The sequence below is a fragment of the Felis catus genome, chromosome B3 (genome assembly GCF_018350175.1).
Source record: "Felis catus isolate Fca126 chromosome B3, F.catus_Fca126_mat1.0, whole genome shotgun sequence".
Taxonomy (NCBI): domain Eukaryota; kingdom Metazoa; phylum Chordata; class Mammalia; order Carnivora; family Felidae; genus Felis; species Felis catus.
The window spans coordinates 33,153,629-33,168,550 of NC_058373.1; the positions used below are offsets into that span (position 1 = coordinate 33,153,629).

The 14,922-nt window shown below is 46.7% G+C and overlaps 1 protein-coding gene, 1 long non-coding RNA gene and 1 other non-coding gene across 5 annotated transcripts in view; 2 read left to right on the top strand and 1 right to left on the bottom strand.

The window, feature by feature from the left end:
* Positions 1 to 1,935: 1,935 nt before the first annotated feature.
* On the bottom strand, positions 1,936 to 11,103 carry LOC109500581. Its single transcript, XR_002158218.3, has 2 exons — positions 10,883 to 11,103; positions 1,936 to 2,537 (listed from the first exon to the last, which is right to left on the bottom strand). It is a non-coding gene; the product is annotated as an uncharacterized LOC109500581 (long non-coding RNA).
* LOC111561015 lies at positions 9,749 to 9,893 on the top strand. Its single transcript, XR_002743388.1, has one exon. It is a non-coding gene; the product is annotated as a U4 spliceosomal RNA (small nuclear RNA).
* An 87-nt stretch (positions 11,104 to 11,190) lies between the features above and the next one.
* The window catches only part of ADPGK (ADP dependent glucokinase), a 28,282-nt gene continuing 24,550 nt past the window's right edge, over positions 11,191 to 14,922 (top strand). For all 3 annotated transcript variants that reach the window (XM_045059048.1, XM_045059049.1, XM_045059051.1), the window contains exon 1: positions 11,191 to 11,481. In XM_045059048.1, coding sequence (XP_044914983.1) covers positions 11,255 to 11,481 — 227 coding nt within the window. In that variant the 5' untranslated portion in view covers positions 11,191 to 11,254. The remainder of the gene's footprint in view (positions 11,482 to 14,922) is intronic.

A 14,922-nucleotide genomic window follows, 5' to 3' on the forward strand; every position in this document is an offset into this window, starting at 1 on the left:
AGAGATTTGCCCAACGTTAGATGCTTATGGTTGCGAATATAGTATTAATCCCCAGCCCTCAGATTTCTTGGCTATTTTACCTATATCCTCAAGTAACAAGGATTAGAATCTTTTCCAGTTCCACTTGAATACTTACTCCATGCATTGAGTTAATTTAGAAGATGCTTTCTCACAGTACGTGTACAGTCACACAGGCACAAACACGCAGCCGACAGGCCGCACAAACTCCCACAAAGACGCACAACGATTCCCCCCCTCCCTCCCACCCCCCAACACACACGCACAATTGGCACGCCCCAATTGGGACCTGTAGCAAATTGGCTAAAGGGTGGGAGGTGCAGCATAGCCCCTTCCGAGGACCTTTGCGCTCTGCGGGGAGAAGAGGTGGCTCCTTCGCTTCTAACGATGGGCCCGAGGCGAGTGGCGCTTGCGTGCGGCAATAATGGGATCGAGTCCCGATAGGGAAGCAAAGCGCCCATCCCCAGAGACAGCCAAACGCAGGAAGTGGGCCGCACACTCGCGGAAGCAGGCGCCGCCCGGGGCGCCACGCCTTTTGAGCCCTGGGGGAGTCCAGCAAGGCTCCCTGGAGGCGAAGCCTCCCCGCGGAGGTTTGAAAACCCTGGAGCCAAGACTTGGAACTCAGGACCGCTGGACTGAGCGGGGAGGGGAAAAGCCAAGCGAGGACCTGTTAAGCTGCTGGCGTTCTTGTTGCACGGGAGAAGAAATCCCCCGAGATGAAGACCCAGCGTGGGTCCCGGCCGAACGCCTGGCGGCGCGTTCCTCCCTGGTGGCTCGGCGGCCCCGCCCCCCGCCGCTGCAGCTCGGGCAGTGGGCTCGCGGCGCCCCCTGCAGGCCCGGAGCCGTTCTCCCGGCGTGGCGTGGCTCCCTGGCCCTCGGCCTCCTGCAGGCGCCGGGGCGCTCCCGCAGGCGGGGCTCGGTTTTGTGCACCCCGGAGGCGCCGCATCCACGCGTCTCCATCACCAAGGGAATCCATCCCCGTTCCGCAGATGAGGAAATCAAGGTTCAAAGACAGAGCCTGTGCCACGCAGGGACAAAAGGTGACTCCTTCCATAGGCCCACCCTCATTCGTGCTCTCTTCTCCTGGGGACACCTCCCTTTGCCCTAGAGGGCTTAGATGGGACCACAGACTCAACGGCTTGCTGTGCACGCTACGCGCTCTCTACCCCAGGTTCCTCGGAGCCAGAACAGTCGTCTGGCGCGTACTTCCCGAAGCTGGCTGGGTGGGCTGCGGTGTGAACAGGAGTGCGTGCGGCATAGGGTTACTCAAGGAAAGCCTGAGAACTGCATCGGGCGTGCCCTTGGCTGTAGCCTTTCCACTTGTGTGACTGTCCTTAAGGAGACAAGTAAAGAAACAGAGAAGATTTTGTGATGAGCATGTTCATCTCTCATTGTTTGTAATAGCCAAAACTTGTGAACAGCCTCTCTACCCATAGGTTAAATAGTCTATGCAGCCATGAAAAATCATGTTAGATAAAAAATGTTGGTGATATATCCAAATGTTCAACTGTATTGTTTTTAGAAAGTTACCAGACAACATATATGATAATAAAATAACATTTCTGTGAAGATGTGTGTCTATGTGCTCACATTAAAAAAAATCTGAAAGATGTACACCAAAAAACTAACATTGACCAGTAGGATCAAGGGTGATTTTTTTTTTCTGAAGTTTACTTATTTTGAGAGAGAGAGAGAGAGGAAGCGTGCATTCACAAGCTGGGGAGGGGCAGAGAGAGAGGGAGAGAGAATCCCACACAGGCTCTGCTGAGCATGCAGAGATCCCATGACCCTGAGACCATGACCTGAACCAAAATCAGGGGTCGGAGGCTTAACCAACTTAGCCACCCAGGCGCCCAAAGGGTGATTTTTAAAACACTTCTATCTTTCTGTATTTTCTAAATGATACATACACACTGATCATGTCTTGTTTTTATGGTGTTGTTGTTTTTTTAAAAGCAGAAAAGGCCCAGTGTTCACTTATCCACCCCAGAAAGGACAGAGCAGCCTAAAAAGTTGGCTCAAGGCAGTAGGAAAGCATGACTGGGGCTTTTCTTTTCCCTAACCCCACAGGAATCATGCTTCTGAAGAATAGGACAGTGATGATACATTTTCCAAGGTGTTGATTATAACACAAAGTTTGCAACATGACCCAACTGACGGATCATACATTTGGCTACGGATCAGAAGCTCTGGAAGAAAGATTGCTACTGGGTACTCACATTGTAATGGATAAAGTAACCGACTGATGTGCCAGATTTTTGTTCCAGAAAGTTCACAGACGTAAGTGATGTGGTTCCTTTCTTGTACTAGCTTCATGCAAATTGACTGGAGCACATGAAGCAACACCTGAAATCCACAGCTCCATCGAAGAGGCAGGGGATTTATCTACTCCAACCGGGATTTGCAGCTCTAAGGCTGTGCATGGCGAGTAGGTGAAGCGATCATGTTGACAGATTCAGCTGTGACTGGGAACAGCGATGACAAAGTAGGCTGTCAGAAAGGAGCACGTCCTCCAGACTCTTCCAAGCAAGGAGAGAACATGGAAAACTCTGTTAGGCTTTTTCCTTTCGAAACTTGGCAAAACAGAATTTGCTGAAAAGTAAGCAGTGCCGTCTGTTTTTAATTTCATTTCTCAAGAAAATCCAGCTAACTTTCATCATGATTTCATAAGCTTGTGTCTTTTTGGAAATTAACTTTTTAATATAGCTTAACTAAAAATATGTAGATTTGGGGCATAAAAGTAAAATCTGTTTCTTGGAATAGTTTTTCAGTGAAGTGCTATCCACTTCTTATTTTAAAAGTTGTTCTCTATTGTTCTAAATGATAAATAGTGCCAAAAAAAAACTAAAAAACAAACAAAAAATCATGCATTACAGTTTCAACATCAGAACTGACTTGTTTAAAGAAATCAATTTGCAATAAATGGTGATGAACTCTAATGCCTCTTTAAAAAAAGATTTAGAAATAAATGCTAGAAGTATTAATTCGTTTTAAAAAAAAACCATAAGCATGAATGGGGATGGGGGAAATTAGTTGCCTGCTCTTTCTAGGAAGTAGGGAAGTCCATGCTGGGACTTGTAAGCCCTGCCACTGCTGCTGGGGCCAGTGACCCCAAGGGCTGACCACTTGGGATGTTAGCTGTCACTGGCCTGGGCACTGTGGTCGGAGTCTATGGTGTGAACAAGGACTACTGCTATAGAAGAACATAGAGATAACCAGCTTCATTCTGCCCTGCTTCCTGTCTCAGAATTTTTTAAAAACAGGGTGTCTTTATAAATCAGAGATTCACATCTCAGCACCCAATATCCCCACCACCACTACTACAAACTGTGCAGTTTAGGGCATGACACTTTATCTTTCCCAACCCAGTTTTTCATCTGTAAAATAGAACAATATCCATGTTATGCAGTTGCTGGGAGATTTAGTATTTTATTATTCAACAATGATTTATTGATGCCAGGCTGTATTCTAGTCACTGACTAGGAACAGACAAGGTCTCTGTTTTCACGGAATTCATATTCTAATAGGGTGAGATCACAATACAGAAATTAATAAACAAATGAGAAAAATCAGCTGTTAGTAAGTTCTAGGCAGAAAATAACAGAGGGAGAGGTGGTAGAGACCCACCAGCTGACGAGATTATATTGTTTGGTCAGAGCAGGCTGTACTTGAGCAGACATATTAGTGACAGAAAGTACCCAGGCATGCAAAGATTGAGGAGGAGAAACTGGGTAAAGGGTACAGGGAAACTCTGAACTATTTTTGCAACTGCCTGTGAATATGTAACTATTTCAAAATAAAAAGCCTTTTCTAAAAAGCAACTATTGATACACACTGTAGCCTAAATGAATCAAAACAGTTATGCTGAGTGAAAGAAACCAGATCAAAAAGAGTACATACTACATGATTTAATTTATATCATATTCTGGGAAGTGTAAACTGATCTAGAGTGACAGAAAGCCAGTTATTGATTGCTTGGGTACAGAGGAGACAGGGGGGATGTTTGGGAAGGAAGGATTACAAAGGGACATGAGGAGTCTTTTGGGGGTGATGCATATATTTATTATCTTGATTGTAGTGATGGTCTCGGGTGTGTATGGTAAACTTACCAAGTCATACACTATAAATATTATACAGTTATTGTATGTCAACCTTACCTCTATAGAGGTATTAAGAAATATTATGTGGCTAGAAATAAGTCATGCTAAAGATGTGCAAAGCCTCTATACTAAAGTTGAATATGTTAGTGTGAAACATTTAGGTGGATCTAAATATGAAGAGATCTACCATAGTCTTATATGGCACAACTCAGTTCTGTAAAGATGGAAATCCTCCCCAAACCGAAACGGATCAAAATCCTAACTGGTTTGTTTGTATTTGATAAGTCAATTTGAAAATGTATATGGGAATGGAAAAAGGCCAAGGATAGCCAAGATGCTCTTGAAAAATAAGGTAGATAGGGCACCTGGGTGGCTTAGTCGGTTGAGCATCTGACTTCAGCTCAGATCACGAGCTCGCAGTTAGTGAGTTCAAGTCCCACGTCAGGCTTGCTGCTGTCAGCCTGTCAGTGCAGAGCCTGCTTCAGATCCTCTGTTCCCCTCTCTCACTGCCCCTCCCCTACTTGCGCGTGCATGCGTGTGTGTGTGTGTGTGTGTGTGTGTGTGTGTGTGTGTCTGTGCTCTCTCTCTCTCAAAAAATAAAACATTTTTTAAAAAGAAAGAAAAATAAGATACAAAGAACCTACATTATCAGATATCAAGATAATGAGGTGCTGGTACAAGGGTGAACAAATAGATCCATGAAAGAGAATAAAGAGCCCCTAAAACTAGTCCAAACATATCTGGACACTTGATATTGGACAGAGATAGGAATGCAGGTCATTGAGAAATGCCTAGTAAAATACACCGGGTCAACTGAGTATCTATAAGGATTCCTCCCGTGATACACAAAAATCAACTCCAAAGTGGATTAACTCCCTAAACATGAAATGCAAAATCATACAGCTCTGAGAAGTATAAAGCTTCTCTAGTATAGTGTAGGAGGATAGTATAGGAGAAGATCTTCATGACCCTGGGTAGGGAAAGATTTCTTTTTTTTAAGCAAGTCACACAAAGCACTAATGATAATGGAAAAGGCCGCAAGAAAAAGGAACAAGTTACTAACAGCATTAAAATTAAGAACTTTATTCACTAAAGGTATTATAAGGAGAATGAAAACACAAGGGACAGGGGTAGAAGACAAAATATTTGCAACTAACAAAAATGTTGGCAAGACCACAATGAGACACCACCACACCTTACAGAATGGCAAAGCTTTAAGAACCTGTTGGTGTGTATTGTGGAGCAACAGCCAGTCTCATATGCTATGAGTTGGTGAGAGAGCTGGCATACCATTTTGGAAGGATGTATGACATTATCTAGTAAAGTTGAGGACAGGTGTTTCATATGACCGAGAAATTTCACTCTTGGTGAACCTCTTTGACACCCTGATGAAACTTAACATGCATGTGTATCAGCAGTATGTACATAGCAATGTTGTACGGAACAGTAAAAACTTGGGGAAATTCCAAGTGTTCTACTTACCATAAACTGGGCAAATAAATTATAGTATTTTTTTATTAAATTTTTTTTCCACGTTTTTATTTATTTTTGGGACAGAGAGAGACAGAGCATGAACGGGGGAGGGGCAGAGAGAGAGGGAGACACAGAATCGGAAACAGGCTCCAGGCTCCGAGCCATCTGCCCAGAGCCTGACGCGGGGCTCGAACTCACGGACCGCGAGATCGTGACCTGGCTGAAGTCAGACGCTTAACCGACTGCGCCACCCAGGCGCCCCTATAGTATTTTTATTCAATGGAATATTACATAGATGCTGAACAACCGAAAAATAGAAAAGGCCACTGCACAGTGATCTATGTGGAGATGACTGTCCTCTTTATAGTGAGAAAATGGCAGACCAGCAGGGCTGAGAAGAAAATTAAATAGACTTCTTAGGAACCAATTGTAGCAATGGGAGGGAATGTTCTGTCATGTAGCAACATGTAGCAGACACTGTGCTAGGCTCTTTTAAGATATGTCTACCTCTCACCACCATTTGGTATGGTAGGAATTATTTTGCAGGCAAGGAAACTGAGGGTCAGAAAGGTTAAATGACTTGCCTGAGATGCACAGAGACTCGGTGGCAGAAATAGAGATTTAAAAACAGGCATCAAATCCCACATTCCTTCCACTGGAGTAGAGGTGTTGATTGCCTTGCAACGGCCATGTGCCAACTCTCCTTTCTTTCAGAACCCCGATTTTATCATGGCACACCCTCCCCTCTATGCCATCACCCTACAGATGGCAGAGCAAAAGTCGGAGCAAGCCTGGGCCCCCGGCCGCTCCAGAGCACCCCAGACATGCCATACCACTTGGATGTTTTTGCTTCCTTTTATTTTCTCCTTTCTTTATTTTTGGAAAACAACTACTGGACTAAGTGGTCCTAGAATTGTTAGGGTTAGGATTGCTGGGTGGCTCAGTAGGTTCAGCTCAGGTCATGATCTCATGCATCGTGGGTTCAAGCCCCACGTTGGGCTCTGTGCTGACAGCTCAGAGCCTGGAGCCTGCTTCGGATTCTGTGTCTCCCTCTCTCTCTGTCCCTTCCCTGCTCACGCTCTCTCTGTCTCAAAAATAAATAAGCATTAATATGTATAGAATTGTTAGGGTTCTTGAAACAAGAAGGAAATAGAGTTACGGGCACTTGAGTGGCTCAGTTGGTTAAGCATCCAACTCTTGATTTCAGCTCAGGTCATGATCTCATGGTTTATGAGTTCAAGCACTGGGTATCAGCACAGAGCCTGCTTGGGATTCTCCCTGCCCCTCTCCCACTCTCTCTCTGAAAACAAATAAATAAACATTTTTTAAGAAGAGAGGAAATTCTTAAAAACTGAGAACTGAGGGTTGATGGGGGGTGGGAGGGAGGGGAGGGTGGGTGATGGGTATTGAGGAGGCCACCTTTTGGGATGAGCACAGGGTGTTGTATGGAAACCAATTTGACAATAAATTTCATATATTGAAAAAAAATAAAAAAATAAATGTTAAAAGAATTCAAAATAAATAAATAAATAAATAAATAAATAAATAAATAAATAAATAAATAAATAAATAAAAATAAAAAGAGAGGAAATGCAGTTAAAAGGCAAACTTTCCATTTCCTTCTAAACATACACGGCAAATATTACAGAACCCAGATCTGATGGCTGTATCATCCTCCAGGACCTACAGCAGGGCTGGTTTATACAGCCTGCAGAGAAGCACCAAGCTGGAGGGTCCCTAGTGTGAACAGGCTACAGCAGCCAGTGTGACAGCTATGTTCCAGAAGCATGCCTCACACGGCCCCCTTAAACATTTGCCCTGTGAAGCTCAGAGGCCCCTGCCAGATAGAAGCCCAGGCAGCTCTGCCCCTCCCACTTTCCCATGCTCAGCGCTTCCTCCTGGCCCAAAGCAGCTAATCCCAAAGCCCAAAGAAATCCAGCGCCACCACACTGTTGCATCCCCACAAACTAAGAAGTTCTTTGCCCTAATCTATGCAGGAGGTCCTATTAATGTCCATGAACTATCATGATTTGCAGCTGACATTCTTGTCACCTGGCTCCTATGCCTTTAACACTCTGCCTTTCCTTGTTCAGCAACCTATCCTCCTAGCTCTTCTAGTGCCCTCCTGATGGCAGATTAGGGAGGAGGGTGTCTGATTGCCCAGGGCTATGGCTGCAGACATAAAACTTTCTCTTTTCAGATCCTAGGATCCTTTATCCCTTCTCTTTTGTCTCCTTAGAGTTTTCTACAGTCTTCAAAGCTGAGCTCTCACTCTGGCCTTTGGGTGTGGCCTGTGGTGGTCTGTGTCTCTGGCTTGAGCAAAGGCCTTGACACAGTGTGGACTTCGGAGAGCAGCTTGGATGAAACTCCACAGGCCTACAACTGTGGAAAAGTGGGTTAGCCCAGCTTACATAAGGACTATTTGGTACCACTTTAGTTTCTGTTCCAGTGTGGGAACAAACTTGCTCCTTAAAACCCCTCTGATCACATGTGTGGTGTTGACTTGTGTTGTTGTCAAAGCCAAAGCTTCAGGCTAATTTGGGAACTGATAGCACTCTGCTAATTCCTTGTAGAAATATGGGATCTGCACCTTGGCCTTCCAGGTCAGGGTCTTGGGGGGGACACCTGGGGCCTCCATTTGCCTCTGAATTTTCTGGAACCAAATTGCTTTTTTTTCTCATTTCAAGATCCTAAGAGAGAGAACCAACTGCAAAAGGCCATGTCTGGAAGCAATTTGAGTGGGGGGAAGGGGTGTCTGGAGGCCTGCCCAGCCCCTTTTTCTTTGTTCAGCCTAGAGAATGGAGCCATGGCTGCCCATTCTGGGCTCTTTTGTATAATTGCCCCCAGAAATCTAACCTCTAGAAAAATTGCTTGCAATGCATTGCAGACTCTCTAAACAGATAAGATTATCAGAATCCTAAATAACTATTTTTCATTAAGGAAATATTTTAAGCGGGGTCGTAGCACCAAAAATAGCTGAATGCTCACCCCTGAGCTCCTGGTAAGTGAGAGGGAATTTAAGGCCACTGTGATTGTACAGGTGACCAGAAGTCACATCAGACTCTGCCGCGACTGGCAAATGTAACTGGTATTCTTCCTATAGCTCCTGCTGTTCTCACTTGGGACTGAGGTCCACACTCTGGGCTCTTTGTCCAGCCCTGCCATCACCCACAACACAAACCTACACTGAGCGACCAACCAGCAAGAGCCCCAGAGCAGCCTCAACAATGGGCAGATGGCTGCAGCCCACAGAGTACCGGCACCCCATGTGGACTTTTACATGAGAAATAAATCTCCATTTTATTCAAGCTGCTGTAGTTTTGTTTCTGTGGCTAAATCCAAAGTTCTAGTATAATGTATTTTTTAAAAAATTTTTTTAACATTTATTTACTTTTGAGAGAGAGACAGAGAATGAGCAGGGAGGGAGAGAGAGAGAGAGAGAGAGAGAGAGAGAGAGAGAGAGAGAATCAATCTGAAGAAGATCCAGGCTCTGGGGTGTCAGCACAGAGCTCGACACGGGCTCAAACTCATGAACTGTGAGTTCGTGACCTGAGCAGAAGTCAGATGCTGAGTGGACTGGGCCACCCAGGTGCCCCTAGTATCATGTATTTTAAAGCTGCTAAGAGAGTACAACTTAAATACAAAGAAACAAATGTTGTAACTATGCGAGGTAGTGATGTTAACTAAACTTATTGTAATCATGGTGCAGTATATACATGTATCAAATCATTATGTTGGACACCTTATACAGTGTTATAACTGACATGTCAATTATGTCTTAATAAAACTGAGGGGTTAAGGGGGCGGGGGTAGTTCTGGCAAGCCTGGAAAGAAGCAGAAGCATTAGTTTCAAAGTGCTGGCAGTTCAGCAGCTACCTTGGGAGCCAGAAGGTAAGGCCCCAGGCAGCTTTGTTTCCACATGACTCTGGTGTGGAGCATTTCCCTGTATCTCTAGGACTGTCTGCTCCGTGGTCCTCCCACAGTTTCCTGAGCGCCCCCAAAACTTCATCTTGGAAATATATTTAACTAACTCTATCTGACCATCAAGCCTATGTGACCTTGCGGGTCCAGAAAAGGAAAAGAAAAACAAACAAACACACCTAGCCACGGACTCTTGACTCTTGGTCCAAATTCTCAGTAGAGAGAAGTGTTCTGTGAGCTTTGTGCAGGGGCAGTATCATAGCCAATGAGGTTTATCTGAGGCAAAATTATTGCTAATTGAGAAGTGTTCTCTGCCACTGGTGGATTCCCTGCTTTTGAGTTAGGTGCTGGTTCAGTCATCTCTGGGATGGTAGGGAAACATGCCCACTGTGGGCCATGAGAGGGAATAGCTTCTCTAGGAACTGATTTGACACATCTCAGGAGAGAGAAGGGACAGGCAACTCTAGAGAAGACAGTTTCGTGGCTCCACGCAAATCTTACTGGCTCCTTGGCTTCTTTCCTTTCCTATAGCAGCCCAAATCTCTTCCTGTGTGAACATCTCCTTTGAAAAGGCTGCTACGATCAGGGATCAGGTGGGCTGGATGGGGTGAGCTAGGAGAAGATAGATGGCCAGGAGGGGGAAGAGCAGGTGATGTGGGGGTTGGGGAGTGTGGGAGGTGGGGGAATAAACCCTATAGCCCAAGATCAAAGCTAGGGAAATTAAGTTTCATTGCCAAGTCCAAAGGTCAGAGGCAGAGTGGAAAGTCGGACACAAAGCCAGTCAGGAGAAAAAATGGCAACAAGCCAGGGAAGAAGACCAAGAGGTGCATGGTGGCCACTGAGAAGGAACTGGCAACAAGCCTAGCTTCACTGGTTTCAATGTGGGCTCGCAGAAAGAGGGCCCCAACGAGGAAGACAGGGCCTACCTGGGTTGAAGCCCTACCACCAAGGGAAAAGAAGAGAAACCAGTCTTTCTTAACCCAAGTCCATAACCTCCCTAACACAAGATTGTGTGCCTGTGTGCGTTTTTCTGATACTGTTAAAGGGAACAGCGCCCCCCAGAGGGTTATCTTAAGCCTTGAATGTGATCATCCCTAGAGGAGGAACACTGCTGGCTCTCCCGTCTTGGAATGGGCCTCGAGTGGCCGAAGGCCTCGGCTACCCTCTAAAGGAGCAGAATCCCCTGCCACGCGCGCCCCAGGGGCTCGCTGCGGCGCTGCTCCCTCTGAGCTAATTCCCCCCGGGAGGAAGAGGAATTGTTAAATCAGCGGTGGAGGATGGACACAAGCGGAGGGATGGCTTAAAAGACGGGGAGTGTAACTGGTGTCCTTCCCGGCAAACGCAGGCGCTGCTCAAGCGGGGACACTGACCGGCTCAAAGATTAACGTGAGGTTGACCCGCTTCTTCATAATCCGTCTGTTTCCTCGTATTGGAACAACAAACGTGCCCTCGCCCCTCTGGTTTCGGGTCCGGGATGGAGCTGGGAGGCTGGGGGACGCGCGGGGCTTGCCTCCCGGCTCCGCGTTCGGACCTTTGTCCAACCTTCTGCAGGGCCTCGCAACCGCGCCCCCCAGCGCCAGAGTTGGCGCCTGCGGAGAGGCGCGGAGCCCCGCCCCCAGCCCGCCCCCGGGGGCCGCGGCGCACTGGCGTGACGTGGCGCGTGTGGACGTCGGCGCACGCAGAGACGGAAGAGGCGCGGGCCGGGAAAGGAGCTGTCTGGACGCTGCGGCGCCTCGGTCCCCATGGCGCTGTGGCGCGGCTCTGCGTACGCCGGCTTCCTGGCGCTGGCGGTGGGCTGTGTCCTCCTGCTGGAGCCGCAGCTGCCCGGCTCGGCGCTGCGCTCGCTGTGGAGCTCGCTACAGCTGGCGCCCGCGCCCCCGGGACCCGGCTCCCCTGAGGGCCGCTTGGCGGCCGCCTGGGACGCGCTCATTGTACGGCCGGCCCGGCGTTGGCGCCGCGTGGCCGTGGGGTGAGTGCCTGCGGGGCCTGAGTCTCAGGGTCTCTCCAAGGAGGTGCGGGCGCTCCGGGCCTCTTAGGGCCACATTGGCGGAGTTCGGGCGGCTGGGGAGCTGGGAGGTAGAGCCGCGCGGAAACAGGGGTTCCCAAATGTCCCCGGGAGGCCCCTCGGCGCTGGTGTCCACGCTGCCTCCTTGACGAGAAGCGTCAGACGTCTAGGACGAGCCCCGTTCGTCGCTGCTGCAAGGACTCACCAGACTGCTTTTTGCTCTCGGCTAGCCTCTGCGTCCTTCTCTCGTCTTGGTAGGACCAGCCTAATAGCTTCTTGCAAATCCCGCGCAGCCTGACACCCTCATGTTCCAGTCTCCTTCATTCCTGTTTCGGCTCGTCTGCCTTTTTGCGGTCAAAGACACCTGGTCTTACGGCGCTCATCCTCTTGCTTCTGAACTTCTTGAGTGAGTGGCGTGGCCGCTGCCTTTAACTGCTGACTTTATTTCCCTTGTTTTCGCTTCCTGAACGTCCGGGAGACCCCCACTCTACTGAAACTACTCTCTCAAAACTCACTGGTGACTTGTTGATTTTCCAGTTCAACTGCCTTTTTTTTTTTTTTTTTTTTTAGTCTTCACTGCCAACTGTCTGCAGTCTTGCACGCGCTAAAGAGTTTCCCTTTTTGAAACTCTTTTCTTCCCCTGACTTCAGTGACATGGCATATATAAGGTTCTCCCAGCTCACAACGCCTCCTTTCTGTGTTCCTCTCCAAAAAATGTATTTGTTCTCCTCACACAAACTTTAAACCCTGTCTCAGTTCGACTTAAATATCTTGTCTTCACCTTTAAAGCACCATACAAAAGCAGGCCATCTATGAAATATTCTGTAGGTTTTTGTGAGTGCTGGGGGAAGGCTAAGGTAGAGAGCCAAGTTATCCTGAAGGTTAGACAAAATAATCGTGTAATCTAGCATGCCTTCTGCTGTAAAGAGCACTCAAACGTTAGCTGGTTTTTTCGTTTTGTTTTGTTTTTTAATACCAGTGTATTGTTTCTTCAGATATATCCCCTGCTATCTCTTCTTTCAAGTTCAGGCCCTTTCACCAACTTCCTTATCAGCTTCTTAAGTGTCCTCCCTGGTTTTATGCACATTCAACAAAAATCATCAACTGCATGGTATGTGTCAGGTCTGTGCTAGGTTCTGATACAGAAATGGGTGAAGCAAGATCCCCGCCTCATTTGTTGAAAAGAGATATATTTATTATTAGTGCTCATGCTGCCATAACAGTATACCACAGACTGAGTGGCTTAAACAACAGAAATTTATTTTCTCAACAGCTCTAGATGCTGATAGTCTCAGATCAAGGTGAGGTGCTGGCAAGATTGGTTTCTAGTGAGTCCTCTCTTTCTGACTTGCAGATTCCCCCTTCTCACCGTGTACCCATGTGGCCTTTTCTCTGTGCATGCACACTCCTGGTGTCTCTTCCTCTTATATGGACTTTAGCCCTGTTAGATTAAATAGTCCCTATCTCCAAAAACAGTCACATTTGTGGTAAATGCTTCATACGAATTGGTGGGGGACAGGGGCACACAGTGCTCTCTGTAACAGTTATCAGAAGTGCTTTGCAGAACTAGGGCTAAAAACAAGGTAGCCTTGTGTCTCAAAGGATTACTAATTCTTCCCAGGATGAGGCTTTGGAAAATGCTCTGAGAAGGTGATGTTACATTTATTAAATCACAAATCACCCCAAAACTTGGTAGCTTAACACATGGTCATTTTATTATCTTTTCTGATTCTCAGGTTCAGTTAGGCTCTGCTAGGCAGTTCTCACCGGAGGGGCAGCTTCAGTCAGATGGTGTCTGGGACTGGAATCCTCTTTAAAGGTTGATTGTGGTTGTCAGCTACAGCCTCAGCTACATCCTGAGCACCTACAGGCATTCTGTGCAGCTAGCTATGTAGGTTTCTCATAGCAGAGTAAATAGAATGTTCCAAGACGACCAGGCAGAAGCCTTAATGCCTTTTACGACCTAATCTTAAAAGCACAGTGTTACTTCTACCACAGTCCTAGGTCCAGCTGGTTTCAAATGGATGGGACTTCGAGCACATCTTGATGGAAGGAGTGTCAACATCACATTGTAAAAAGGATGGAACATCTTGTGACCATCTTGGACAATATAATCTGCTATAGTGACTGCATGGGATAGGCCCTGGAGAAAAAATGGGATTTCTTCACAGAAGTGGGGTGGGGTGGGGGGATAAGACCACCTAAGCAGAGAGAACCAAATGTGAAGTACACAGTTTAGGAACAGCAAGTTGGCCCTGTTTTGAGGGCAAGGACCTTATGGTAGAGAGAGGTGAGTAAATGATGCTGAGAAGGGCCTTTCATATCAGGGTAGGTGGTAGGAGAGCAGTAATGGTTTATAAGCAGGTAAATAAGACTAAGTTCTTTGCTGAGAATAACTGGTAGGAACGTAAAGGGTGGGTCTTGAGCCATGGCTGTAACCCGATTGACAGTTTCACATCACTTTTGTGGGTAACAGACATCCGTTGGTAACATTTTTCATTACCCACAGGGATTTAGCCCTAAAGATGGTGATGTGCAAGGAGTAGGTGAGAGAAGTTGCAGTACTTGTACTAGAATTTCTTTTGGGGGAGGGGATGTTGTAGTTTGACTTCTCAGGAGAACACACACTTGCACTTGCACTCTGGATGCACAATGTAGTGTGGTTGATAAGGAGGAAAGTCTTGACATCCTGACCTTAGTTAAGAGGCCGTTGTAAGATCTGGGTAAAGGGAGAGAAGAGCCTTTTTTTCATTCGCAGTGTACTAAATGTGAAATTTGTTAACAGATTGAGTGTGGTAAAGAAAGGCAGTCCAGAATGACAAGTTTTTAGCATCGGGCATTTTATAACCTTATGTACATAGATACAAATATTGTCATCCAGTTTTCATAGATAAGTAAACCAAAGCTTTAGAAATATTGATTGGCCCAAGATTACACAGCTGTTAACTACCAGAGTCACAAGGTAAGCCGGTTTCTGGCTCCGATCTTGTTCATGCCACATTACTGCTATGAGACTAAGAAAAGAGATCAAGTTTGTGTTGAAAAGTAACAGGTTGGATTTCAGAGGAGGGGGCACTGTGCCTGCTTGTGGGATTTCAAATGAAACTGAGCCTTCAGCTGACAGTGAGGCTGAAGTTTAGGAGCATATTGAGGAGCAGGCTTGCAGGCTTTGGAGATGCCAATGGTTAAGTTGAGGTCAGAGACTGGATAGGATTGCCCCGGAAGAGACCAAGAAAGGAAAGTAAATGGCAGGGGTGGAATTCTGGGAGGCACCAGCATGTAGGGGGCTGGTGGAAAGGACCCAGAGAAAAAACGGATAGGACATGTTTCAAGAAAGATGGTCAGGGGTGGGCATGCTACCACACCTTTCTAAAATGTGCCACCTCCTCTGCTCCAAAATCGGAC